Raw genomic sequence first — 27,991 nt, 5'->3', positions numbered from 1 at the left:
AGTCCATCGCTTTTCTATACCGCAGTCTATGGCTATTCTTCTCTATTCACCTCCAAGTCCAATGTAAAGCACCTGATGTCTATGTCTGTGATTCGAATACTTCTTCATACAGTAGACCCTAAAATCCAATTGCTAACTCTTTCCTACGGAAAATCCCTGCCTCGAGGTCTACCCAAAACAAAAACAGTCGAGATTGATGATCTTTTCTTGCTGTCTGGTCAGTTGCAACTTGGGTTGTTGCAACGCACTTGTTGCACAGCCAACATCAGTCAGTCTCACTCCACCCAACCTCCACCTCTGCTAACCCCACAACATCCGCGGCTGTCCGCTCAACCCAAAAGCAACTTGCGTTGTGTAAAGTTCATGGGTCGCCGGGTATTTTGTAGATGATGTTGCTCATGTGGCTGCTTCAGATGTGGCTGCTGCTGCCGCTGCTGCTGCTGCTGCGGCTTCTGATGTGTTTTTGTAGCCTGCTCGGGGGACTGCAGTTCGCTTAACAGTTTCAGGGTTGGCTGGTTTTTTTCTTTCTGTTGGCCACAACTGCGTCACACGACCTCATCTGTCAGCAGAATTAGAAGCAACATCTACAAACATCGGAACGCAGAGAGGATCACAGCCGTTTGTCAGATCTTGTCACATGTCTGCCCCGACCCCTTTGGCAGATGCGTGCCAAGTAAAGTCAAATTGTTATTACAATTTTGTTGTTACAAAAAAAGAAACACACAAAAAAAATTGAACACGCAGCAGACCTGTCCAACTTGTTGTTAGGTCTGCGGTCAAACAAGTGCACTTTAGAAATTGTTCATAAATCATAAACCCGAACGCGAGAGAGAGACGAACGACAGCGACGAGCCAGTTTCAAATGTAAAACGTTCAAGAAGTGCTAAGTGCATTCCGCACAGTCATTAACAATATTTTTATTGTTTACAATAATGTACAACACACAGAGAAAAAAAAAAGTAATACATCTAATACATCTTTTGGTTGGTTTTTCAAATGAAAACAAGAATGAAAACATAGCTTACTAGCCCTGCAGATGCTGTACCCTTTGTACCCATTGAAATGGATCGTCTTTTTTCACAGTGTACTCGTACAAAGAGTACAAAATGTACATAGTACACACAGACTCCATGTGTGGCTTTTGATCTGCCCGATTTAGTCTTCAGTTCAAGGACAACTTGAAGCCCCAAATAGCCCACAAATCTTTCTTTTTGGCTAGATTTATGTGACAAGCGAAAGGCTTCTAGTTCTTCAAGAACATCTTCTTTGGCTGGCCATACTCTCGGAGATATTAATTAATCCATGGAGACTCGACTCGTGCCAAGAGGCGACCACATGAGACACAATCTCGCATCTCGGACCGCACTGCTCTCGACAGTTTAGCGGCTCCGACCGACACCACCAACAATGTTGTGGATGGGATGTGGATGTGGATGATGATACCAGTTTGCCTCAACCTTGAGCGGAGCGACAACAACATTTGCGTACCCGTACCCAGTGCGAGGTACGAGATTTACCAGTACCCTGAAGAGCACTTCTTGAACCGTCTCCATCTCCATCTCCGTCTCTGCCGTCGCTGGTAACGTTGTTGTTGCTGTCGCCACGATAACGCGGATGCGAAAAAAGTGAATGTTTAAGCCACTCGATGACGTTGCCCGAGAAGCGAGAAGATGCCGCCTTTGCCGCTGCCGCTGCCGCTGCCGCTACCGCTGCCGCCTCCGATACGTGACAGAACCATTAACCAGCTTGTGACTTGTTCCGCTCTGAACCTAAATAATATTTTTGGATCTCAGCCATCAAGATGGGCTCTGCCTGAGAAGTGGTGGCGATGATACGGAATACGGAAAACAATGCATTGGATTGTTGTTGGTAACAGTTTCAAGATGAATCACATTATATCGTTCATTGATAAGTAAGAAGTGTGGAAATTTTGATCCTGAATTTAAAGAGAATCACTGATCGTAAATAAAGTATATCTGAAGGGCATCAAGAAAAAAGCAATCAATCAATCAATGAATGATATCTGTAGAGTCGAAGCAGGAGAACAAGAAATACCTATCTGCAAAAGAATGCAACTCCGGAGAAATCGATCAGTTCTCACTGCAGGATTTGGCATCTTAAATTCTTGGAACAATACCATTTTTACTTTAATCAAAATCTACATACAACTACGATTAACGAACCATTTCCATCATATCCAAATAAAGATATCATTTCAATAAGCTTATTCAAACCGATACTTTGCAAAACTTTCCATCAATTCCACATATATTAATATTTCAGTCCAGTCAACTTTCTGTAAAATGAAAATAATGGTATTCTTAGCATTTCCAAATTTGAGAAAGTGCCTTATAGTTCATTGTACCTTTTATGTCCATATGATATCTGCCACATTCCATCATTTAATACGCCCCATATTTCAGTTTTATTTAAATAACGTGTAAACCTTCAAAACAGGTTGGAAATTCGAGACCATCTCAATGAGATAATATTTCAAACACCTACACGTAACATAAGTAAATCAAATAAACATATCTCATGCGATATTTCATTAATATTTATAATACATACTCAAGAAATAAATAATGTAATCAAATGCAAAGTCAAAATAAGGCAACAGTTTGAGAACAACCGCAATAAAACAATGAAAAATGACTGTCAAGTGGGAAATATTTGTGGTAAAATATAATACGCATAAATATTTGTATATTATTAATTAAAATGAACAAACAAAGATACATAATAAAACCAACCAAATTAATACAATTTATAAAAAAAAAAAAAAATATATGGTATGTATACGTTTCTATCAAATTGATTAGTTTAAGTTGACGTTAATATGCCCAAAAGGGAACCTTAAATCGCACCTTTTTATTCATAGTTAATCACGTCTATTAATCAGTTCTTGGATACCCTGAAACACCGGAAACTAAAATGCATGATAAAGTATATAATCCTGGCAATCCATCGATAACACTTACCTATTCTATACGTTGCAAATTGGTAAACACCTCTATCACGTTTGATCTTAAAAACCTTAAGAGCGCAACGAATCCACTTCCCACTTAGGCTGGGCATCTCAAAGTCTCTGACTATTTGAAAAATCCCAAAATAACATAAAAAAATACATAATGGAATCATTTATCATGTGTGCCGCTTGACCTTAGCACATTCTGGGGATTGGTGGTGCGGTGGTCTACGCTTCAGCTTTCAATTTTGTTTAATTAAATTTGAGATGCGTTAAATATTTGCAGTTGTAAATTTGTATGACTTCTTTTGCCGCTTGATTAAATATTCATTTTACTTGTTACTCAAAAGTGTGAATATGGGTGTGATTGACTAAGGGATTGTTTCAAATAGTTTAGGCCCAAAATACTTTTCTATTACCCGATTTCGTTTATACCAATTAATAGTATTAGATTTTAGCTTCTGCCTTTTTCAATGCACTATCTATATCCAATAGATACCTCCTCAAATCCGTATTTTTTCAATATTTAAAGCTTTTACTTTCAGTTGCGAGCTTTCCATTTACCCAAGACACACACCACACAAAGCTGCATCATCAGTAAGGCTATCCCGCTCTAGCGCACAGCTATACATATATATAATATATGCTGCAAAACTATGGTCATCTCGCTCTCGAAACAACTGCGGCGACAAAAATTTCTAAAAATGGCCTGCTAAAACCGCTGCGCGCCTGTTAAATGACGCGCGATACAACAAATCGCACTACACAAATTTGAGGCGGAAAAAGTCGCAGCCATCGAGCAAACCGTGTGTGTGCCAGTCAGTGGCTCAGTGTGTGTGTCTGTGGTGCGAGAATTTTTGCTGCTTGCCGCATTTTTCTAACGCCAAACACTTACGTGTCTCTGCCCCAAAAGACTGCTAACCTGTTGAGCAAAATGTGGGGTAGGTAGCCAGGCCAAGGCCCCCACTCTCATGCGCCGGCGAGAACTCAATCAGACACCAATCAGGCCCAATTACAATTGTGATTTCCAATAGGCTCGGGGACCTATCATCGAATGCAATGGCCAAAAACAATGGCCAATGCGACATGATATTCGAACTCCACCCACATAATTGGGGGGCTTTGAAAGGAGAGGACCATTGCTACATTGTATATTTGTACTGTTGCGACTGTATACATATATGTATGCGACTGTTTGCAACATAAACCTGTTCCTTGGCCCTGTTCATGTTCTTGCAGCACCAACTTGTCGAATAAAAGATCGCTTCGATTGCAGTTCCAGAACTTTTTCCCCCTCTCTGCCATTTGTTTAATAGAACTTATTGGTTCCCGGTTTCGGTCCGTCGTTTTGGGCCACTTTGGCCAGTAATGGTTTTATCCCTCTTTAAAGCATTTCTGGTTGGTCTGCGCCCGTCGCACCAGTCACAGTAAACAGCTGACGCCAGCCTTGACGCGCTATCATTTAAAAGCAAGAGGGAAACGAAATAGTTGGAAGTATCAACTGTAAGATACCTGGTAGTCAGGGGAGGCCATATATAATTAGCTGTACATTTTGCGAGTACATAAAGAAAGATAAAGATTCTATACACTAAGAGTAAAGTCGATTATAAATCAAAAGAATCAATGGAATGGGAAACACTTCCTCCATGACTGTCGCATATATTCCAACGAATACAACACACCCTTGTTCTGTGAAATTACCCAGTATAACAATCGCAGCTGTGACGGCAGCCAATAAGAGCCGCTATCCAACTATGTGAGGGCAACCACCATCTGCATGTCGCTGTGCGCCTGGTATTCGGTTTCTGCCATTCGACCAACACAAATTTTTCGAACTCCCGCATGCAGGCACTGGTCGACCAATAAACTGTATAAACCCACCAACCGAAGCGGCGACGAATAAAAGAAGCAGAAGCAGAAACCAGGCACAAACGCCCGCATCCATCCGCATCGCTTCGCAATTGGAAACGTCACGTACGGGCGGGCGTCCCAGCGGCATGAATTTTCAGACTCACTGCCAAAGTGTGTGTGAGTTTGTTTATCTGTGTGCCGTGTGGTGTGTATCCGTGAGTTTTGTGTTTTCATTTTCGTTTGGATTCGATAGAGCACGTCTCCTCCATCTGCGGGTTTATGTTGGCCTGGCTGAAATATCGGTAGTTTTGCTGGCCGCGTGACATCGCCATTGATTGGAATCGGTATCGATAAAGTACATGATGTTGCACTCCCCGATCATCATTTTTTGGCCATCATTTGAATGTAAGACTGATCGAGTCAGGCATCTCTCGGATATCATTAAACGATTTATGGCGGAAAGCCATGGGAAACTCTTATTTTAAAGCATTTTCTTGAGAAACAGAAGCACGAGATTGAATAAACTGAAGCAATTGTGACGGCATTGTGTTGTGCATTCCTTGTGATGATCGGAGTATTTTCCATTGTATTTAAACTACAGATGACTGCAATTTAGTAAGAATAAGCGAATGTTGTAATAATTCTGATTATTTTGATAATCGCCCTATAGCTTCGTTTTCTATACGCTACTAAAAGTTATCTGGGTTACTCAATGTGAGTGACTTTCCTGCATTCTCTATTTGTTCAGACAAGTAAATATTTATTTGCATTATTCCGCATTTTTAGTCAGTTTCAAGGGAAATTACATAACCATAGCAGATATCTTATCGTAAGGCTGTAACGGGGAAAAAAAACTTGAGAATACGATAAGTTCCATGGCATATGTATAACAAACTTAATACTTTTATAGCTTATAAGCACCTGCAATGATCCTTTTGTAATTTGAAAGGCGTTTTAATGCAATGCCGTATCGCAGTATACGCTGTCTTTTCTGTATATAAATTATTAGCTGTATAATATTACCCTGTGTCTACGACTGTGCACTGTGATTTCTCAGTATACATTTCTTTGTTGTTTTCTACCTCTGTTGGAACTCATATTTGTCTCTGTCTGTTTGGCTCACCCTTACCCCATGCAAATGTTTATCGCTCGTCTGCTTTAATGCACGAGTGTATCGAATTTGTTGTTGTCTTCTCGATAGGGCCAAGGTCGTTCATCTATGCATTTCTGTTTGCCTGGCCGAAATATCGGTAGTTTTCTTGGCCTCGTGACTCCCACATCGAGTTTTGGTAAGAATCGGTATCGGTGACGTGAAGTGAAATGAACGATGATTCATGCAAGAGCTGTTTTGACTTATTTATTGTCTACATAATGCTTAAAAAATCCTCCAACAGCAGTATTATCAAACATTCCAAGCATATTATAAATTTTGCTTCAAAAATATTTTCTTTTTTATTAATTTCGCTAAGAAAATTTCGATAATGGCAGACCGATAATAAGTGACATTCAAAATCGAGGTGATTACAGAATTTAAAATGTAATAATCTCCACCATCCATTCCGAAACTTATCAAAACATATTACTCCCAGGTTCCATCCAGCAATATATAACATATCTTCTAGATATTTCCCATAGAAATAAGTAAGCAACAGCAAACAATACTCTACTTCCCACCATCTGTCAAATGCACATTTCATTGTTTTCACCAAATATTTAAAAATCGCACCGATAAGAATCACAGACGAACATCGTGGTGATTAAAGATATTTAAATATATGTACTTTGTACAAGAATACCCACATATCATAGAGCAATTAACTACTTAAATTCTTAGTACCGACGTTTATGCACTGCATTTCTCAAATCGACACCATTTGCATAAAGTCATTTAGGTTAGACAATAACCACAACCGTACGAAGGTCTCCTTTCAAAAATGATTGAGAAGAAACTCGTAATTGAATGCTAGATAATCCACAACCTGCTTCCAAATAAAACACTAAAATGTATTTGCTAATTTCTTTATTTCCACATATCTTGTAATAAGTATTTTGTATAATTTATGCTCAGCTCTCCGTTTATCCCTTGCACATTGGGTTTGCACATTGCATTTCTCATATGTCCACAGCTGCCACATGCAAAGTTATTGCAACTTGCCGGCAATTTATCGTAAAACTTACATTAATTATCCTTCAAATCTTAAATTCAATTGCTTTACTCTTACATTCGGTGTGTTTTGGTTTTGGGGAAATAGAAAACTATTTGCTTTTTGTGACGCCACCACCACCACCTACTCCAATCTCTCTGGCGGCGGCTATCATCCATGGTCGCTACCCGCAATTGAAATGTCTTTATGTCATATGTATGTATGTATGTTTTAATATAGTATCCATATTGGCTATCAATATTTTGGCTGGTTGGATGAACGATCAATCGATGTATGTACGTAGTTTTATGGTATTTGAGTAGCTTAATATATGATCTCTGATGAACTGAAAGTTGCATTTTTTGTTCGTTATTGGTTCAGTGATTTGTTTTGTTTTGCATAAATAGACTTTGTATTTTTTAGTTCGTTCGCAAAAAGGGACGGTAAAAATTACAATAAAATCATTATTTTGAAATATGGATGCATTTTCTGTTTGTTTCTGGCTCGATATCTCTACTAACTTTCATATGTATATAAATATATTTACAATTGGTTAGAGTTTGGTTTTCTTGTTTCATAAATAATTTGTTCATAGGCAACTCCTGGGAGTTTTTATCTGTGAATGCATGAATGGACGTTGTGTGTGTGTGTATATCTGAGTGTGTGTGTGAGTGTGTTCAGTGTCATTTGTGTACTTTAAATATAAATTCAATTTAATGGCTCGGTAATTTACACAATATACGATCTTGTATATATAAATTTCATGTAGAATCTCCACCTCTTCCGATTGACAACGAAAACGAAACATCGTGAACCCAAAAAGAAGCAACAAATTTGTAAGTTTCCATCTCTTGTAGGGTAGAGGGGACGGGGACTGCTACTAGATAATGTGCTCTGGTTGCTGGACACTACTTTCGTGTTTAATTAGCTACGATAATAATATTTATTTAAACTTTAACGCTTTGTCTTGCTATTTTGTATGTTGGTTAAGCTGCTTGGTAATCACCATAGTTATTTATTTTGTGTGTGTTAAACCATATGTATATCATATTAAGGCCATTAGAGCTTGTTGCTGCTGAAAGAATACATATATGACAAAAGGTTCGTCTAATGGTCTCATTGGGGGACGTGGCACAAGGAATTGTACATTTTCGTACAGCAACAAACACAAAAACTCATTCGAAATGAAAACAAATTCTTAACTACTTGCTTGATAGTTTTATGTGTTTTTGATATTTTTTAATTGAATTAAATAATAATGCACAAATCATATGTTATTTCTGCAATTAATGCTAAGTGTGAACCACAAAAAAACTACGTTTTTTCTTCATTGCAAACAATAATTAATTTCCTACAATTCAATCATTTTGGCGAGGCCCCAGTGGCGCTCTATAAATACAAATAATCATCATCAGAATCGTCTTTGAGACTTTGTAGACTGTTTGCTACAGTGTTGGTACTACAATGGCTTCCAAACACCATCGATAATATACATTTCGGCGAGGAGGGAGGGTCTCCTCTTGTTCATGTTACGTACGTTTTTAGGGGTACGACTGTAAACCCGTGTGAAAATACTCTTGGTTATCGGGCAGGGCAGGCCAATTAATACATGATTCCTCAATTGCCAATACCATTTCGTTTGTTCAACATCAACATTCTTTATCAACTTTTTTCGTTTCTTCTTTTGTTTGCTTGCGCACAGCGTTGATAACAAAAATCAAATATTCAACGCGAAACTTAACAAAACTCAGATTGAAATCAAACTAGGACGCTATCGAATCGATATGGTACATTCGATTCGCATTTATAAAAATACAATTCGTTACGTTACATCTTCTCGTGACCTCACACTCTTCTTTCGTTTTCATTTTAATTAAATTAATTGGACGTTTAAGTAACTAACCGTTAATAACCATTTACTGCTTCCTGCTTCCTTTCGATCTTGTCTAACACAAAACTTTCATTCTAACTAAACTTTCAATAAATACAAATACAATAGAAACAAATATATAGTTATAGTAGTTAGATGGAGAATAGTTATAGCTTCGTTCTCAATCTGCAATCCGCAGTTCATTTTTGTGTATTGCTGCAGGCTGCAGCCTGATCTCTTTATATATGATCTCTTTCTCTCTGAAGGAACTCCAACGAACTTACAACTTAAGCAAAGTATAAACTAAAGCCAAAAGTTTACGCTGCACGCTGATTTTATGTTAGAAGGGATTGGCATTACTGCTCGCTGGATTCCTGCTCGATGGACGTGTACTGAACGACGATTTGCCGCGTGTGCCGCTCTGCGGTGGCATCGGACGACGAACATGACGCATTTCACTGTTTGGGGGAAAGGAAACGAAGAAAATTTGTTAGTTTGTGAGTAGATAGGAGATTAAAAAGGCAGTTTTTTAACAATTTAAATTTTGATTGCGCGCAGCGGGATTTTCTTGGGATTAGGTGGATTCCAGCAGCGGGTTAGCAGGCAGGCAGGCGGCAGACATGCAAAGCCTTTTGGTTGCAGTTTGCAAATGCTTACCGAATGCTGGAGTCTCAAAAATTGGGAGGGATACAAGGGAGAACATAAACTTTATGACAGTAACAGATGTGTGTAGGGGATTGATGGCTGACTTTTAGCGACCCAAATGCACCCACCGATCCATTTCCATCTCCTCCAGACGCTGGGTGAGGGCCAGCTTCTGCTGGACAGCCAGACGCAGCAGCTGATTGAGAGTCTTCTTCTCCTCCTCGGCAGCCTCCAGCTGGCGATTGAGATCATCCACCTGAGTGACATACTCCTCGCAGCGTGCAGCAAACATGGCACGCAGACCTAAGCAACAAAAAGCAATGATTAAATACGAGACGTACAGAAACCTATTGCTGGATAATTACTGGAGAAGGTGGCTGCATCTTCTTTGAGCAAACGGAGCTCGTTACGCAGCTTGGACATGGTGTCGCTGACAATGATCTTCTCGTTCTCGTACTTGGACTTGAGATTGGTGAGAGCCACCTCGGCGGTTTGTTTGTTTGACTTGAGCACATTGCGCAGGGTTCCGATTTGTTCGCGTTTCACCGACAGCAAACTCTTGAGCTTGACTATTTGCTCCTGCAACTCTTCCATTTCCTCGGTGTTGCCCTTTTCCACAGCTGTAATAGATGATAATCCCTATAAATTATGAATCTTTGATCATATTGAGAGGCCCACTCACCATCTCCACCCTCGGAGCGAACTTTGTGTTTGTTCAAATCGATGGTATGCTCCACAGCTGTCTTCAAATGCTTGATCTGGTCGCTGACCGTGTCCACATACCTCTTGATCTCCACCGAATCAGCCAAACCCTGTAGATCCTCAACGATTTGAGGACGAGCAATGAATACATCAGACTTGAACTGTGATTGGATGGCAGTAAGCGAATCGTTTTCAAAGCTACCAAGAGAACAAAATACGATTTTAAGCAACTATTAAATGATATTTGTGATGCCAATCTAACCTCATATCATCGCTCTTATGATCCAGTAGGACACGCGTGGGCGTCTCCCCATTGACAGTGCAGACCAGATGATAAAGCTGAGCCAGATCATCGCTGAGGGCCACCAGAGTGCTGCGCGCCGAGCCCAGGCTCTGGCCGGCATTCTGGGAGATGTGCGTAAGGGTCTGCACATCGCTCTGCAGATCCAGGGACTTTTGCTCGGTGGCCAGAAGCTTGTTCTTCAGATTGGTCACCTCGTTGCGCAACGTGGTGGTGGCATCCGTGTAGTTCAGGCCCTTTTGAAGCTCGGAAATGTCAGTCTTGAGGCCATCGATCTCCTTGGCTGAGAGCGTAAACCAGTTCGCGTACTGCGAGATGATTGCCCGCAGCTGCTGCTGCAGTTCATCCTTCTGGTCCTCGCCAGCCGTCTGGTCCTTGACATCGATCTGCTTTTTCAGCTGCACCAAAGCATCCACATGGGCGGCCAATAGTGCCAGGCGGGACATGAAGTTCTGCAACTCATTTTGTGACTTGTCCAGACTCGTTTGTGCCTCCCGTAGATTGGCCGTCAGATGGGTCTTCTCGTTCTCCATGCTCTCCAGCTGCTTTTCGAGCTTCTTCAGCTCGTTCAGATGGATTTCGGAGAAGAGATCGCATTTGGTGCCATCGGGAGACTTCAGTTCGGTGCTCAGGTCAGCCTCCAGGCGTTTCAGTGCTAGATTCTCCTCCTCGCCATCCGAATTCTGGCTGACATTGTCCTCCATATTGTTGCGTATGCTGTAGGCCAGATTGCTGATGTGATACATGGACTCGCGGTTCAAGTGGCCATCCAGCTCTTTCTTCAGCGCATACTTTGCCTCGCGTTCCCCCTATTGGAGAATGGTATTAAATTTGTATTTAAGGACACATTTAATCATTCAAATGCTGCACCTGCAATGCCTCCAGCGCCTCCTCCATTTGCTTTTCGGCAATCTTCTTGAGATTCGCCAGCTCATCGACCTGTTGATTCAGCAGCTCAACTTCCTCGGTGAGACGACGAATCTCGTGTTTGGCACCTTCAAATTCCACCTGAGGGAGAACACAAATCGATTAGCTATTACATCTTTCTATCGCATAAATATCTGATGGACTCACCTGCGAGCTCCGCAGATTGGAAACCTGCTTCTGCAGAGATATGTTCTCCTCCTCCAACTCCGAGTACTCGCTAAGCATACGCGTCTCGCGGAACTTTAGATCCTTCAGCTCGGACTTGAGACGGAGTCGCTCCGCCTCGTTGTCGCTCTTGTCCCGACCAAAGTCCGAGTTCTCCTGTAGCATTCGATCGCGCTCGTTCCGCACACGCTCCAGCTCATGGCGCAGCTGTTTCGTGTCGTTCTCCAGGTCAAAGATCTGCAGATTGAGCGAGGTTTCCCTGGCAGCGGACTCGTTGAGCAGTGCATCCTCCTGCTCGATGCCCGTCTTGTTGGTGACCTTCTGTGAGCTCTGGAACTTTGTGAGGGCCTGAAACGGATAACAGCAGAACGGACAAACGAGATGAGCGAGGTGTCAGATGGGGCGGGGTAAAGACGTGGCTGATGGCACACCCCACCACACCACGGTAAGTAGTAATCATAAAAGTTTCCTTCCAGCAGCCCCAGCCATTGGATTTTTATTGCAGTCATTTGCATGTGTAAGTTACGTGGGGAATGGCTGCACGGATGGGTGTGGTTCGGTTGGGCTGGGTTGGGTTTGGTTGCTTCGAGGAGAGGCGTTTGCCACTAGGGACCTTTGCTGTGGCTCACTCCCTCCCTTGCACTTGGTTTCGTTTTTCATTAAATTTCGTAGCACCAGTAGGCTTGGGTGTGTAAGGATCGAGAGGGAACTGGTCGAAAGTGAAGGATAGTTGATTGTTGAGGTTCTTTTTTTATATTAGTATAGAAAGAAAAGAGGTTTTTTTTTCCAGGCAAATGATTTACAATCGATTCCCCTTAAATATATTCCATTTAACATCGTTTCTCCACAATTCAAAGACCCCCTTGTAGGAAAGAGTATATCCATTTTCAGATTAAAAATTGTTTCCTTAATCATCTTCGCTTATTTTTTTCTCCTCCCACTGCAGGGCATTGCAGGTCTCCCCAGAGGGGCAGATGCAGCAGCTAGCTCTTCCCTGGGATTCCCGGGACTCAGTCGTCGTCATTTATTGGATTTTCGTTAATTGCGAGCCTGGGCAGTGGCAGAGGCAGTGTCGGTAAGCGCATTAAAGTCGCTCGGAAGCACATAAAGGTTAATGGGGGCACACCCAGTACCCAGTACCCAGTACCCACCACCCAGTGCCCAGTACCCAGCACCCAGGACGACGAGAGCCATGGCCGTCTGTTTGGCCAACAAGGTAAATATGTACGAATATACGAGGAGTATACATAATGTTTATGGGGCCCGGCCAGGCCAAGCCAAGCCCTTAACTGGGCGCTGGAGACGCCACTGACTGTTGGCATGCGGCATGTCCATATGGTCAGGGAGTGGGTGGACTGATTGGGTGTGTTCCTCCCGTGTTCGGGGGTGTATAATCCTTCTGGCGGCTTTAATTGAAATCTCAAACCCCGTCTGCCCGTCTGATGGTCTGCCAGTTTTCTATGGGCCCATTTCGAGTACGTGCTTCACAAGTTTCATCATCAAAACGCGGCCAGAAATCATGAGTGGGACTTCTGCAGGCCGACCTCAGAGCCAGAGAGGCGGCCAGAAAGTGGGAGCCACAGAGAAGCACCGCATTGCCCCACGAGGAGTGACCACGAAAAGGAAAGCGAGAATAGCGGAAACTGCATTAAGGACCAGTAACAAGTTTCGTTCGGGCTTTTCTTTTGGGTCCTCTCTGCTCTGTCTCTCGTTTTAAATGCTGTGTAATTAGCAGGCGGCGGAGGCAACCAAACGACGCCAGTCGTGTCTACCCTTAACCCGTTGATAAGCCGGGTCTCGCTGGCCCGCTCTTTTCATTTCCCTTAGTTTTCACTATGGCCGTGTAATTATCGTTGACGGCTCTGGGGCGACGTCAACCAACGCCTTTCCTCTTGTTGTTTCTGCAATCTCAATTTGACAATCGCACACACCCACAATCGGCCGTCTCGCGGCCCTCTCTAGCCACTCGGGCGGCAGTCGGCTTTAAGCCAAGTGCATTCCGTTAATTAGTGTAATGTGAAGCGGAAGGAAGGGGGGTTGAGGGGGCGAAAGGGGCTGGGCCAACCTAAAAGAGAAAGCAAACAAAAGGCCAAGGCAAGCGTCGGATGGAATTTCAGCTGCCTAAAAGCTGTCGCACGTTCGTTCATGCAACCGAATTGCAAGGCGCCTCTTAGGTTAAGAGGGGAAAGATATAGAGAAAGAGAGATGGCTAGAAGGGGAGGAGATGGGAGAGATGGCGGGGCAAGTGTGAGATAATCAACCAACAAAGACTCTGAAATGAGGGCGGATTTCAGAAGCATTTCATTCAAATGCAACCGAGTGTACTATCCATATAATAGAGATATATCTTTATAGATATTCTTCGAGAAGGTGCATATCATAACATTCTTATAGATGGCACCTCTTATTTTTAGGAGTATTTTGTTCATTCTTAACGGCAGATGTTGCACATCCAAACAGGATTTTCCATCCATGGTGAAAGATATATCAATTAATTGAGATCCATACATTATTCAACGAGAGCGTGATGGTACAAGGTATAAAAGGCGTGACAGGCAGCGGAGAGAGAGGTAAATAGACACCAGGTGCAACATCCAGCATGACATTGTACTCTTTTAAAACCAAATTGTTTTATTCTTGTGCAGATCGGATAACGTGTACGAAGTATAAAATCTAATAGAGATCTTAACGGTCTTCAACAACCTTTGTTTCTATGGAGACATTTTCCAGAGTGTCATCACGTTACGTGCTCTATAAGTAAACCTCTCACATAATCAACATTTACATCTCAGAGATAAGGAAAGCATGCAAAATATTGTAAGCAACGAATCTAATTTTCAAGATTGTAAAATTAAATTCCATTAATTAACCTACGATCTCTATTCTATCTGGGACACAACAAATGTATGTTTTCAATCGATTTTTGGATTCTTTAGGATAGTCCTAATCGACCGCTAATTATTTATTGTAAATACTCAGGAGTTGCCTTTTAGAAATTAAGAAAAATTAATTCCATTTTACATATATTTTAGTTTAAACTTCGGAAATATTCCATGTGCACTCCATAAATGGAATCCCGTATCCTCCATTCGTTCTGCCATTCTTTATATTCCCACAAGAACCCTACATATTTCTCACAGTGCACCCTCACTATCCATGTAAAGTGACGCCATGTGCCGGGCAACAGGCCACAAACAAATGGCGGCATAAACTTTATGCAAATTAGAAAAGATTTTTAATTAAGTCGAGCAAATATTAACACAGTTCAGAAGAGGCCAAACAGAGAGGCAGGCACTCCACATAGTATGGCGCCAGACCAGACATTGGGCCTATGCCCCCATCCCCGTATCTGATGGAACATTTCACAATGTATCTGCGGTTGGATTAGACGCAGCGAGATCCCGTTCAAGTGAACTGAGAGTGGGGAGGCAGGGACAGGAGGCAGTGGCTGCAACAGCTGTTGCCGTCATCTCTCTCTGTCTCTCTGGGTGGAATGATGTTGCAATGTTTGGTTTCCCACTGCCACAGCTCCTCCTGGCCGAACAGGCACTAAAAATAGACCAGATTGCCCACATTATGACGGCGATGAGCAGAATTTTGGAGCGCACTGTTGCTGAGCACTTGGGTGGGAGCAGCAGGGTAAGGTCCGTACCGGCAATGGACGACCATAACAATTTTCCTCCTCCTCTCCCTCTGCCTGCAATTCCACGGTTACAGAGATACGGCTACGAGAACTGGATGAGGGTGGGTCTGTTATGGGTGGTTATGCTCCCCAATGTTGATAAAGTATGCCATGAATGACTGAACAGATTGTATATATTGTATATTCCATGGGGGCGACACCACGCCCATCTCGTTAACCGACGACTGAGGCGGCAACGGCCGCTTCACTCTCGTGGAACGCACCAGAGTAAATTTAAATCTGGTAACAGCCCAGGAATAAAGCACAAATAGCTGTCAACAATAAACTGTTTTCTACACAGGGAAAGTACGGGTGAAAACACCCTCCACATATCTTAAATGTTGCACACACTTAATCCATCAGAAATCTATACTCCATCTATCTAAAAACTATTCTCAAATGATCTTCCGTCCCTTCTTCTTTCCTCTATATTCCATTTATCTTGAAACTATTTTCAGATTATCTTCCATTTATCTTTACACTATCTTTAAGTAATCTAGATGGAAGATCAAACAATCTTTTAAACGTCTTTAATCCTTAACATCTATCTATCTCTTTTCAAGATATGTATAAATATATTCCCAGCATGAACCTTAAGAGCTTTCTAGCGAAAGATTTTCCCTCAGTGTACCGTTTGTTATGGTCTCCGGCATAGTCTCTAACCCCAACAAATGCACAAACAAAGAGAGAGAGAGATCCACACACACTCTGGATAAAGAGAGAGAGAGAGAGAGAACGGACTGACGCACATTTGTAGCCATGTCAATGCACGGGCATGACACTCTCTGAATTTGAAATGCCGCCGAAAAGAAGAAAAAAGAAAACCCACAAAAAAGAATAAAATAAAATGAGAAAAGAAAACGGTGACCAGAATAGCGAGAAAACGGCAAGAGAAAATAATGTGTGTTTTTTTCACACTCTTCCACACTCCTGTTAGATCTCACTATAAAACGTACATATATTTCAAAATTTCGCCCCACCCCCTTCCGCCACCACAAAGGACGAAAATCTTTGGCATCCACAATATTGTAGATACGAGAAAACTAAAAACGCACAATCATAGAGAATGACCGTATCTATGAGATTGATGAATCTGGATCAGAACGGATCATTTGTATAGCGAAAAGGAATAAATTAATTTGCAGTGGCTAAGCAGCGCCCGACGACATGTTCAGACACGTTTTCTATCTCTCCCACACGCACACATTGTCGGTCAATTTAGCCATACTGGTATGGCCATACCCATACGGGTATAAATGTAGAGTAGCGGTCGCCGCCGCAACTCACAACGTTCCCCCTCGTTTTTATGTTCCGTTGGCAAATACTCTCAACAACTATTCAACAGTTCTACGTAAAGAAACGGCATTCAACTCTTTTGTATGAGTGTCCATCTACATACATATTTGCGACAATTAAAAGAGCATACAGCTGGTATGTACATATGTATGCTTAAATTTAAATAAACCCAGTGGAGACTCGTGAGAATTGATTGAAACAGGTGCAAGGCCACATTTTAGGGGAGTTGCCAGTAAACAATTATAATGAAATGGGTTCTCATGAGAAGAGACGATGATTAGTTAGTATTTTTAGTAAATGCACATTTTTTGATGAACTTTCATTTTCCAAGGCAGCGAGCAATCGAGTTCCCAGACAACTCAAATGTACGTAGCACATGCTCATATGTACATACAATATATGTACATATGTTCGGGCTCTTCATTTGAGCGAGAAACAAACGACTCGAAAGTCGATCTCATATCGCTCAACTTGAAGGAATCGTATGCCTCTTCTATACGAGTGTCTGACTCAGTTAGTGCAATTGTGTTCTACCCCATTCGTTCCCATATTCACTCTGTATATGTATGTATATTAATGAAAGCAATATAGGAATCTACATATGTGTGCCTGCATGTACACATGTGTTGGTGTCTGGTGGCAGTCGTCTCATGTGCCACATATGTTTCCTCCATAACCACAGAAATTCTGGACGCACTTCTAAGATTATTTTTCTGAGCACAATCAGTTTTTGTTTGTGTGGAGTCAAGGCGTATAGAGATAATTTCAGTTTGCGTAGGAACTGGGCTCTGGACAGAAGCGGAAGAACTTGCCAGGGAAATTGCAGTTGGGATTCGGCTGGATTTAGCTATAGTTTCTGTAGAGGTTGAAACATCTTAGAATGGTGGGTAATGCGAGAACAAAAGTTCATTGAGGGATCAATCAATCCGCTCAGCTGATAACAAATGTTCGATCATCTTCCGTTCAATGATGATGTGTACCAATAGGAAGTTGAGTCAGAAAATGTATGTGTATAAAAAATGTACCCACAGGAAATGCAAACTAAGGTGATCGTGCTCTCCCTGATCTGTCTGTGCTCCGGCCAAGCAGCCAAGATTCTTGTGCTCTTCCCACATGCCAGCGAGAGTCATTTTGCGGTGATGCGCACTCTGGTCACGGAGCTGGCCAGCCGGGAACACAATGTGAGTATTCTATGGGCGAAAGAACGATTATAACTCATTTGAAATCTCCAACAGGTTACGGTATACACTGGGCACGGTCTGGGAGAGCGCTTGGAGAACGTGTCGGAGACGATTATTCCCGAATATCCATTCTGGAGCAACTGTGAGTAAGCGTCGAGAGAGAACTACGAGAACCATAAGTCTCAGTGCGTTTCTTCTTTCCATGAACAGTGCAAAAGCATGCAGCACCCAAAGGTAATCTGGCCGATCTGGGAAGATTGTCAGTTCCAACTCTTCGCAAGTCCCTGGCTGTCGTTGGAGCCAACGCCTTGGACCACTTCCTCAGCCAAGAGCCCCTGAAGAAGCTGCTGCAGCAGCCCCCATTGGACTTCGACTTCGACGTGATAATTTTGGACTATTTCTACACGGAGGCACTACTGGCTCTGGGCCAATTCCACCAGAAGCCTATCGTTGGCATCGTGAGCACGGACTTTGGCAACTACATGGAGGCAGTACAGGAGTCCATGGTGCCAGCGGCATGCTCCCCCATTGACTTTGAGCATTATGTTCCTTCGCTGGGATTCTCGGCGAGATTGGGAAACATCCGGGAGTGCATCTCGCGCAGGAAGCAGTTCGCAAAGGATCACTTCGGGGCACAGGAACAGCTCATAGCTAAGCACTTTAAAGTGAAATCGACTGTGCCAGAGCTGCAGGCGAATCAGCTTTCTCTGCTCTTGGTCAACAGCCACGTGCCCCTGATGACGCCTCGTCCGAGTCTGCAGCACATTGTGCCCGCCGGTGGCCTTCACATTCGTGGTCCGCGGGAGCTGCCATGGAATATTAAGAGGTTTCTGGAGGAAGCCCGTGCCGGAGCCATATACTTGCAGCTGGGAAACGAACAGCCATGCGGCGAGCTGCCCAAGTTGAAGTTGGAAGCGCTCTTAGGGTTCTTTGACTCCCGCAAGGAAAGGTTCATTTGGTCCTGCCACGACGTGAAGACTTTGGACGGTCTGCCCAAGAACGTGATGATCCAGCATGCGGTGCCGCAGATCGACATCTTGGCCCATCCCCGGGTCAACGCCTTCATTATGAACGGAGATCTGCTCAGTCTGCAGGAGGCAATCGTTAGAAATGTGCCAACTCTGGGGCTGCCAATATTCCAGAACGAGCGGCAAAACATGGAGCTGGCAGTGAGACTGGGTGTTGGCCTGAAGCTGGAGCAAGAGAATGTCACGATTGCGTCCCTGTCCTGGGCGGTAGACAGGCTGCTGCTGGAGCCGCAGTATCAAATTACGATCCGGGCTGTATCGCTCGAGTTTCGGGACAGACCTCTGGGCGCCCTGGCCAGCGCTATGTTCTGGGTGAACTATGTGGCCAGACACAAGGGGGGGGCTGCGATTAGAACCCGAGGTGTTGGCATCTCTTCGAATCAGTTGCACCTTTTCGACCTGTTTTTGTTCTACTTTGGAGTGGCGTTATTTTTTGTTGGCCTGCTGGTGGGTCTGTGCCTTGTGGCCATATTTTTTTGGCAAAAGAAAATTTCTACCAAGAACACCAAATTAAATTAGTCTGAAATACAGTGTATTGAACGCCATTTCATTGTGGTTTTATTTAAATTACGTCAATTTTAAAAGGTATAGGGTATAGAAACTTAGCTCTTTCAAATCGGCTACCGCCGCTCCATCATGAGCCAACCATCCCTCCAGTAGCTCCTCGTCCAATCGCTTCAGTATCGAGACTTGTATATAATTGTGGACATATTCTAAAATATGTATATCTTCCTTCACTGGGGACTTACATATGTATGTAACCTACGCTTTGCCACAAACCGAGCCGTATCCGATTTCCCCCCGCCAGACGGAGTCCTCTCCGAGCATTACCGAGGCGTCTTCGTGACAGACCGAGTCTTATTCCACCCACACAGAATCGTATCCCCGCAGGACAAAAGTGTGTGTGTGTGTGTGTGCGGAAACTGTGGCATAAAAGAACTCAAATTACGCCCTCAAAGAAATGGGAATCCGTGAGATTTGCCAACTGCGAGGGCAAGTGGAATGTGGCATACCCTCTAAAGTGCCAGGACGCGAAGGGAGTAATCCTGTTGAGCTTAAGCATACCTGGGGGAGTCCTAACGTGTCCATACAAGTGGAATTTCAAATTCCTGTCTTATATTGAATATTCTACGAGTCCTAACGAATATTTATTTGGAAAAGAAACTAAAGCTCAAGTCAAAGCTGAAGTTGGGGCAATTGGAGGAAATCGAGTTTTAAATTCATCTCTCTAAAAAGAGATCCATTGGAGCTCTATGCACTTTAAATTTTTTAAGGCTGCAGGAACTCTTAAACTCTTAGAAAGAGTACTGGAACTTCCGCAACCTAAACAAACCCGGAGAAAAAGTGCGCTCTCAAGAAAAACGCAGGAAATGTGAAATGGAACACAGCGGGGGGCGGACTGCCACAGATCCTTGAAAGAGCGGAACCACATAAAACGAAATAATAATAAATATTCCGAATGCAGCAGCGTTCTCTTCCGCCTCCTTTTGCTAGCCAGCCTCACAGTAATATCTATTCTGGCAATGTGTGTTGCATAATGCAGCGAATGCGGGAATCCTCGCTCCCATTTAACAGCCAATAGTCATGGCGCGTTGCATCCATCTGGTTGCACATTTGCACAGTGTTTCGAAAGCGATGTGGAGATGATTGCCATGCAAATGTCATCTGGCAGGCATCCAGCAACGGAATGGCGGAATGGCACCACTCGAGGTCAAATTAGGAGACAGAACCCTAACGGGGATGCGCCAAAAAGTATACGCAAACAAATGGCACAGTTATTATGCAGGAAAACCAATCTAGGGCTCCCCCAAACCCCATTCAGGATTCAGAGATATCTTTCTTGCACAGCCACCTCCAGGAGGCAGGACTATATCTCTCGGCCAGACCCACAAGCAGACAGATTTCCATCTCTCAAACGAGCCCCATCCTGGGCGACAGCTCTCGCCCAGACGCCCTCCAGGACTTGCGACTACAAAAGTTCAATTGTCACAACAGTTGTCCTGTGTGCGCCCCAGCATCCTTGCTGAGATTTTGCTCATCATCGTCACAAGTTCTGTGTACTTTACATTTTCATTGCTTGCAATTCATTGCAACGGCCTCTGGGGAAATGGTAGGGGGCCGGTGCTGTCTGGCTGTGGGGGCTTGGCGGGAAATACAACACATTTTTCCTACTCATTTCCTTTTGCCACTGCGGCTCCTGCCACTGCCACTGCCACTGCCAGTGCCAGTGCTGCCACTGATGCCAATGCAGCTGTCTGACTGCGACGGAAACATGTTTTGTCAGTGCTCAAGCGCCACATTTAACCCCTTGCAACCCATGGCCTCCCCTTTTGTGTGGCATCCACTTGCAGTTGCGGCTCTTCCTCTTATTGTTGTTGCTGTTGCCAGTTTGATTGCCGTGGAATTGCAATTTGCGCCAAAAGAACAGAACATCAGTGTCAAATCATTATAATTCTCTCCCTTTTTTTCGTTGTCTGCTCTTAATCCTGCTCCTGCTGCAGATCCTGGTCCTGGGCCTGGGCCTGGTCCTTTTCCTACTCCTACTTCTGCTTTTGTGGCTTTCATGTTGCTGTTGCATTTCTAATTGTAATTGTCTGCCTAGGATTTCGCTTGGTTGAGCATTTGGCAAGGATTCGCAGGGCCATGCCATAAATTAATGAAGCCTAAGCTTAAGGTTATTCAAGCACCACTGCTGGGGGGATTATATTTATGGGACTGATTGGGATTTGATTTGGAAATTGTTTATGCGGAGAGAGCCATTAATTAGGATACCAATTCGAAGTCCCTAATGGGAAGTTGAATTCGTGAATTTTCCCAATTCAAAAAAGTGTAATTACGGCTGTTATAGAGTAGCACTTAGTAGAAGAGGATTATAATGATCTCTGAAGTTCTTCTCCGGTAAATCCGTGGATACATGGCATTAGATCTATGTGAAAGATCTAAATTTTATTAGAGAAATATATAGTAGTTATATCCAGATATGTTCAGTGCAACAGCAAAGTGGCTTCGTTTAATTAATCGAGGCACATATATATAGTTCACATAAATATGTATATGTGATTTTAATTTTCTCTATAAGATAACGTAAAAATTTTATTTCGAAAATTCACTTAAATTCTTTCATTTCCACCTCTTGTCACTTTTTCAACATTCCACACGACATTCCTTTGCTTTGGGAAATTCCACACGAAACCACGACAAATAATGGCATTAATTATTAAATTTGTATTAAAAACTTTTCGGTTTCGACAACGGACCAAAAAGTAGCAAAGTTAACACAGCAGGCCCCGCGACAGGAACAGAACCCACAGAACTACGGCGGAATGTCCTCGGTGTGGGCCATAAATTATGGCCATCACACACACAGAGCGCCCGGACAGCACCGAACAGGACAGGAAATTCATGTACGGGGTGGATGGGAGGAGTGCTGCGTCCATCGTTCGCTTTATGGCCCTTGTTTCGGAGCCCATTTTAATTGCCGCAGTTACAAACGTCCAAACAACATCGTGTGTGTCCCTCTCCCTCCGCCCGCGCGTTGGGCTAACTCTGATTCCCTCTGAACTGAATAAATTGCCAAATGGGCAACTGGCTCTGTGGCTGACAGGTTTTCCTGCCCAAATATTTGTTCTGTGGCTGCAGTTGTGGCCAATTTGCAGTAACCCCGAGACCTAATCGAAACTCTCATTGCATTAAAACCCATTCAATGGGAAAATTTTCACCTCCGGGCCAAGTCTCATGCTAAATTTTCGATTATACGAAATTAATTTTAGTAAGCTAATTTCACGCCCCGGGCACAGGTCTCTGGAGCCACAGTAGGGCGGAAACTTTCCATTCCGTGCCGTACCGTACCATTCCCCTCTGATTTGTGTCATTTCACGGTGAGGTCGCCCACGGCTGATATCTTGATTACAAGTGGAAATATGTTCCCCCCTTCTGATGCGCCACAGTCTCAGCCCCAGCCCCAGCCTCAGCCCCTGAGTTGCAGTTAGCGAAAAATGCCCGCAGTGACGTTGTCGTCGACGTTGCGAAAATTATTATACTCTTTCGGAGTATTTTCGTGTTAATGAGAGGTTTGTAATTCATAGAACGAAATATATTTCATTCCATTTATATGAGACGGTGTTTTTCTTATACTAGAAAAAATACCTGAAAAATACCAGTAAAATACTACATAGAAATCAATATATTCAAATGATTTTTGAAATTCAAGAAGATGAAAAGTGAACTTTCACTGGTCGTCCAAATGAAAGGGTATGTTTAAGTCGTTGCGCATCCATTTAGCTTTTTGACATTTTTTAATTTTAAGCATCCGTTAAAATGTGTGAGTGGGAGAGAGTATGAATGTGTTTGTATAACTGTGTGCATGGGAGGATGAAAGAGGTAGGCGGCATTCAGGGGGTTTTCCCCTCGCACTCGTTTTTTTGTGTTCTCGGAAAAGTTCAGTTGAGTTCAAATCCAACAAGCTGGAAACTATCAAGCGGGGCACAAGTACAAACTACAATTAATTGGCATTGGCAGGCTTTTTGTTATTTTCCTGAATATGCAGGTGTAGACGTCCCCTGGGGGAGTGTTACCCCAGATCTTTGAACTTTGCATAATTGAAAAGTTAATCCTGCAGTTATGTACGATATAATTAAAGCCAGAAACAGTGTAGGGGTATTCATATTTTGTGTTATAATTTAATTAAAAAACTTTAGGGCGCCACTTTATTTTCACGAATGTGCAATTTCATCACAAAATGTATCATTCCTGGCACTATATGCTTGATTGCGATGCTGAAAATTATCATAATGTGCATATTCTGAACTATCTATGATTCGTATGTGTTGATTATGTGGTTTGAGTTAGCGAAGCTCTTGGTTTACATGCCAAAGTCACTTGATTTTCCGTTCCATTCCATTGAAAAAAAATTCGAAATTATCGCATAACTAGCATTATTAGCCATTCTTTATCTCCCCTGATAGTCAGTGTCCTCAAAAATCGTTTGCCTAAGCAACCGCTTTAATTATCTACAGAAAAAAAAGAAAAGTAGACTCCGAAAAGGCAAGCAAAAAAGAGAATAGGGAAATGTTAATAGAAGGCAGAATGATTATTGTTCCCCCATTTGATTTTTGCAGACGAAGGGACAAAACTTTGCCTGTCGTCTGGCTATGCCCGGTTCCTGTCGTTTCCATCCAGCCGCCTAGGGCCCCAAACGGTAGGAATGCCAGCGGAAATGCCAAGCGGTAGCGACGACTAATTGGCAGAGAGTTTATCCATACTGAATGGCATGAGTTGAGCGGGGTAAAGCGAGGGAATACAGCGCTAAACGTAGGTGCAAAATGAAACGGCAAAAATAGATTGACCGTGCAAAAACAAGAGAACTGAAATAATGGAGGTATTCTTGACAATGTTTTTCATTTTTTTTTTTACAGTAACCTACATTTTGTAAGTATTTAGTTTATGAAATGAATTATGCAGAAAACTGATACTGATTTCAATTACATCTAATCGATTTATTCCCTATCCCTTATGTTTATTGAATTTTCCAATTAACCGCGATTACAAGAGAGAGAGAGAGAGAGAGCGATACAGATCGAGAGTTAGAACGCGTAAGGGAGACGAGTGCGGCGTTCACTGAATCGGTTAAGAGTACCGCAAGCCCAGTTTTGAAAAGCAGCACGTGACCATATGGTCATGGACGTCGGACTCGGTTCGATCGGCGATTATTTCAGCTAGACCTGGCAGACAAGCCAAAAGAGAGCGCTGCAAAAGACAAAAGCGAGACTGAGGAGAGAGACTGGCCAACAGGTGAGCGAGTTAATTTGCCAGCAAGACAAATTGACGGCGATTGTGAAAAAGCTTTGCTTTGTGTCTGTGTGCGTGCTAAATAGTTGGGTGAGCAAGATAGCAGACATGCGGCGGCAAATGCCTGGAAACAGATCAGAATGCTTTTTGCAGTGGACACTGGCTAAAGAAGACCCCGGCATTATGTATAACGAAGATGTTACGAGAACATTAAATAGTCTGATAAGAACTTAGCCGAAAGGAGATCCGAAATGTAATTACTTCTGAACAATGAATTTTAAAGAACAGGAAAGACTTTCACCTCAATTAAAACACATTTCTCATACCGATATTTCACTGTATTAATTGAGTATTCATTTTCTCCTCGACTCTGTTGTACAACTAATCGATGTCCCACTCTGTATTCACCCATTTCCCGACCACCTCTTGCCTCTTACCTCTTGCGTGATGTCCAGCTCATGCCGTGTGTTATCGTATAGCGTTTCCAGCTCCTCGCACTTCTGCTCCAGCGCCGACTTCTCCTCCAGCAGGGACAAGCCATATTGCGCCGACTGGGCGCTGGCGGAGGAGACCTGGTCAAGCTCCCGGGTCAGACGCTCCACTTCCATGCGCAGCTCCTCGAGGGATTGGCTCCCCTCCGTTTGGCTGGGACTGGACATGGCTGGTGGGCACGGGGGTGCTGCTTCTGGAGGGGGGAATGTGGCTGGATCGGACGGTAAATGCAGCCCGAAGGCGTGGCAGCGGCTCCTCCTGTCTCTCCTGTTGCTTGGGCGGAATCGTAGATTTCTTGTTCTCCCTCTATTTTTGTTTTTGGAGGGAAATCAATAAAAGTTGTTCCTTTCTCTTTGTTTATCCCGAACGTGGAGTGCGGGGGGTTGTGGGAGCGCTGCTGGAGCTTCTGCTGCTTCCCGTTCACGCACACACACATGCAAAATGTGGGGAGGCGTTCATAACTCCACACACACACACACCCTGTGATGTTCTCAGCTCTGCGCTGCGCTGTGTGTGCGTGTGCGTTTTACCTTTTCTCTTTTGTGCTGGTCTTCAGTGGAGTGGAATGAAAATTGGAATTTCTGTTCAATTCAATTCTTTACCCACAAACCGAAATGTGTTTGTCTTTGCACTTGTCGCACTTAAAACAACAATTATATTCCAGGCGCGTGTTGCACACTCGCCCACACCCACACAAAAGCAGTTAGCAGCGCAGCAGCGCAGGAAGTTATTTCAATTAACCAAAAACGGCAGAGCACAGTTTTGTCGCCAACATGACATCACACGATTTCCACTTTCATTTTAGTACAAATTAGTGCCCATATCTTTTATTTTGTGGCCTGCAGCCAGAGTGCCGCTTCGTTTACGATTTTCGTTGCACAAGTTCGATAAAGACGGATTACGAGCAATATTTTGTCCGAAAAATCCAAAAAACAAAAAACTTTTACCGCAATCACGTCCAGAGCAGTGTGACCGCTATACCGTGCGACCCTCAGAAATATACCGACATATACCGTCTCACTTAAAAAATATACCGTAAATATACTGACGAATGAAAGTTCTATTGTATTCCTCGTTTTCTTTCTTCCGTTGAATATTACTAGCTATATAGAACTTTTAGCCGTGCCCACATAGTTTTAACGCATTGATGAATCAATTTTCTATACAATTGGTTAGTTTTTAGTCCTTGCTTTTGTTGTATTTTGACTAAAACAAGGTTTAAACAAAATAGTTCAACAAAAAAAACAGTCGCAATGTTGCTGGTATTTGATATACACGCTATACACGCATCAGTATATGTCTTTGTATACCCTATTTCGTTAATTTTATATGTAGATCAAACGCAATTTACTACGACCTTTTCTCAAATTGATATTCTTTAGACATATTCAAGTACATTATAAGTATCTTGTATATATTTATGTCGATCCTGATACCTACTGAGCGTTGGAAGACAAACGTATTCACAGTTCTATAACATCCATTTCCCCCAGGGTATGTGTGCTTGGAACTAGCAACATGTTTGTTGCAATAGCGAAACTGTGGCGAATCGGGTATTGCCTATATTTCAAGCTATATAGATTTGCCAACTTAGCTTTATCCCATAGATAAATGCATTTTCTACAAGATTGCTTCTTTAAAATACCTTTAAGTATTTTATTTTGACCAAAAAACGGGTTTCAAGTAAATGTTGCCGCAACTTTTGTGTATGGAATGAGACTCATTGTTGCTAAAGCGAAATGGGGCGAACTGCGGCGAATTAAAATTCCTCATATTCTTTGTTCCGTTGAATAATACTATTTATATAGAACATTTAGCCATGCCCACGCAATTTTATACGATTGATGAATCAATTCTATACATGATTGGCCTGTTTGAAATACTTGCATTAATTGGATTTCTATATAACATTGAAAATTAAATTAATAGATGACAAAAATACCATTTAGCACTAAAAAACACCTCATGGAAGCGCGGCGAAAACTAGTTTCTACAGTATATACGGTCTCATTTGAAAAAAATACCGAGTGGTGCGCGCCAAATCGAACTTTTTTGAATGTGAGCGACAAGGATTTAAATGTTGTCAACCGGGCCTTTATCTCTGCCCACATCATTTTATACGATTAATGAATAAATTTTCTACTTAACTGGCCAGTTTTTAGTCCTTGCTTTTATTGTATTTTGACTAAACAAGGTTTAAGCAAAATAGTTCAACAAAAAAACAGTTGCAATGTCGCTGGAATTTGAAGACATTATGCGTGTATAGGCATTTTTATACCCTTTTTCCTCAATTCTATAACATCCATTTCCCCCAGGGTATGTTAGCAACATGTTTGTGTATGGAATGGGACTCATTGTTGCTAAAGCGAACTGCTGCGAATTCAAATTCGATTCAAAAAACGACCAATTCCTCATATTCTTTGTTCCGTTGAATAATACTATCTATATTGAACATTTAGCCATGCCCACTCAATTTTCTACGATTGATAAATCAATTCTATACATTATTGGTCTATTCGAAATACTTGCATTTATTGGATTTTTATATAAAATTGAAAATTAAATTAATAGATTGATGAAATTGACAAAAATACCATGGGAGCGCGGCGAAAACCAGTATTTCTACAGTATGACCCTCAGAAATATACCAAAATATACTGTAAATATACTGACGAATTCGAGTTCCATTTTACATATTCCTCGTTTTTCATATTCCGTCGCATATTACAAGTTATATAGAATATTTAGCCATGCCCACATAATTTAATACGATTAATGAATCAATTTTCTACTTAACTGGCTGGTTCTTAGTACTTGCTTTTAGTGTATTTTAACAAAAACAAGGCATAAACAAAATAGCTCAACAAAAAAACCGTCACAATGCTGCTGGTATTTGAAGACATGATGCGTGTATAGGCATTTTTATACCCTATTTCGTTAATTTTATATGAA

The 27,991-nt window shown here is 42.5% G+C and overlaps 2 protein-coding genes and 1 long non-coding RNA gene across 9 annotated transcripts in view; 2 read left to right on the top strand and 1 right to left on the bottom strand.

Moving 5' to 3' along the window:
• Nucleotides 1-7,643: 7,643 nt before the first annotated feature.
• The window catches only part of BicD (protein bicaudal D), a 32,054-nt gene continuing 11,706 nt past the window's right edge, over nucleotides 7,644-27,991 (bottom strand). Inside the window, exons 1-8 of one of the 3 annotated variants that reach the window (XR_004469262.1) lie at nucleotides 24,985-26,039; nucleotides 11,556-11,921; nucleotides 11,352-11,489; nucleotides 10,443-11,290; nucleotides 10,161-10,378; nucleotides 9,844-10,098; nucleotides 9,491-9,781; nucleotides 7,644-9,291 (exon numbers count right to left, since the gene is read on the bottom strand). Coding sequence is in view for 2 of the 3 variants with exons in the window: in XM_002132906.3 (XP_002132942.3) it covers nucleotides 9,174-9,291; nucleotides 9,607-9,781; nucleotides 9,844-10,098; nucleotides 10,161-10,378; nucleotides 10,443-11,290; nucleotides 11,352-11,489; nucleotides 11,556-11,921; nucleotides 24,985-25,206 (2,340 nt within the window). In the remaining variant the exon portion in view is untranslated. Of the gene's footprint in view, nucleotides 9,292-9,490; nucleotides 9,782-9,843; nucleotides 10,099-10,160; nucleotides 10,379-10,442; nucleotides 11,291-11,351; nucleotides 11,490-11,555; nucleotides 11,922-24,984; nucleotides 26,040-27,991 lie in introns of those variants that run through there. The other 2 variants (XM_002132906.3, XM_033380158.1) reach the window with 2 other exon arrangements.
• On the top strand, nucleotides 12,673-19,305 carry Ugt317A1 (UDP-glycosyltransferase family 317 member A1). Of its 2 annotated transcripts, none has more exons than XM_015180959.2 (4): nucleotides 12,673-12,789; nucleotides 17,583-17,732; nucleotides 17,787-17,874; nucleotides 17,943-19,305. In XM_015180959.2, exons 1-4 carry the CDS (start codon nucleotides 12,688-12,690, stop codon nucleotides 19,277-19,279), a joined length of 1,677 nt encoding a protein of 558 aa, XP_015036445.2. In that variant the 5' UTR covers nucleotides 12,673-12,687; the 3' UTR covers nucleotides 19,280-19,305. The 2 variants fall into 2 exon arrangements, with proteins under 2 accessions (XP_015036445.2, XP_002132943.3); XM_002132907.3 differs by lacking the exon at nucleotides 12,673-12,789 and adding an exon at nucleotides 17,271-17,434.
• LOC26534127 (uncharacterized) lies at nucleotides 23,168-24,888 on the top strand. Of its 4 annotated transcripts, none has more exons than XR_004469265.1 (3): nucleotides 23,168-23,306; nucleotides 23,878-24,137; nucleotides 24,313-24,888. It is a non-coding gene; the product is annotated as an uncharacterized lncRNA (long non-coding RNA). The 4 variants fall into 4 exon arrangements; XR_004469264.1 differs by lacking the exon at nucleotides 23,168-23,306 and having other exon boundaries at nucleotides 23,477-24,137; nucleotides 24,313-24,550; nucleotides 24,634-24,888; XR_004469266.1 differs by lacking the exon at nucleotides 23,168-23,306 and having other exon boundaries at nucleotides 23,466-24,137; nucleotides 24,309-24,888.

This window comes from Drosophila pseudoobscura, chromosome 4, assembly GCF_009870125.1.
Source record: "Drosophila pseudoobscura strain MV-25-SWS-2005 chromosome 4, UCI_Dpse_MV25, whole genome shotgun sequence".
In the NCBI taxonomy this organism is placed as follows: Eukaryota; Metazoa; Arthropoda; class Insecta; order Diptera; family Drosophilidae; genus Drosophila; species Drosophila pseudoobscura.
The sequence above is the reverse complement of the archived record's forward strand: the minus strand, read 5'-3'. Positions and strand labels throughout refer to the sequence as shown.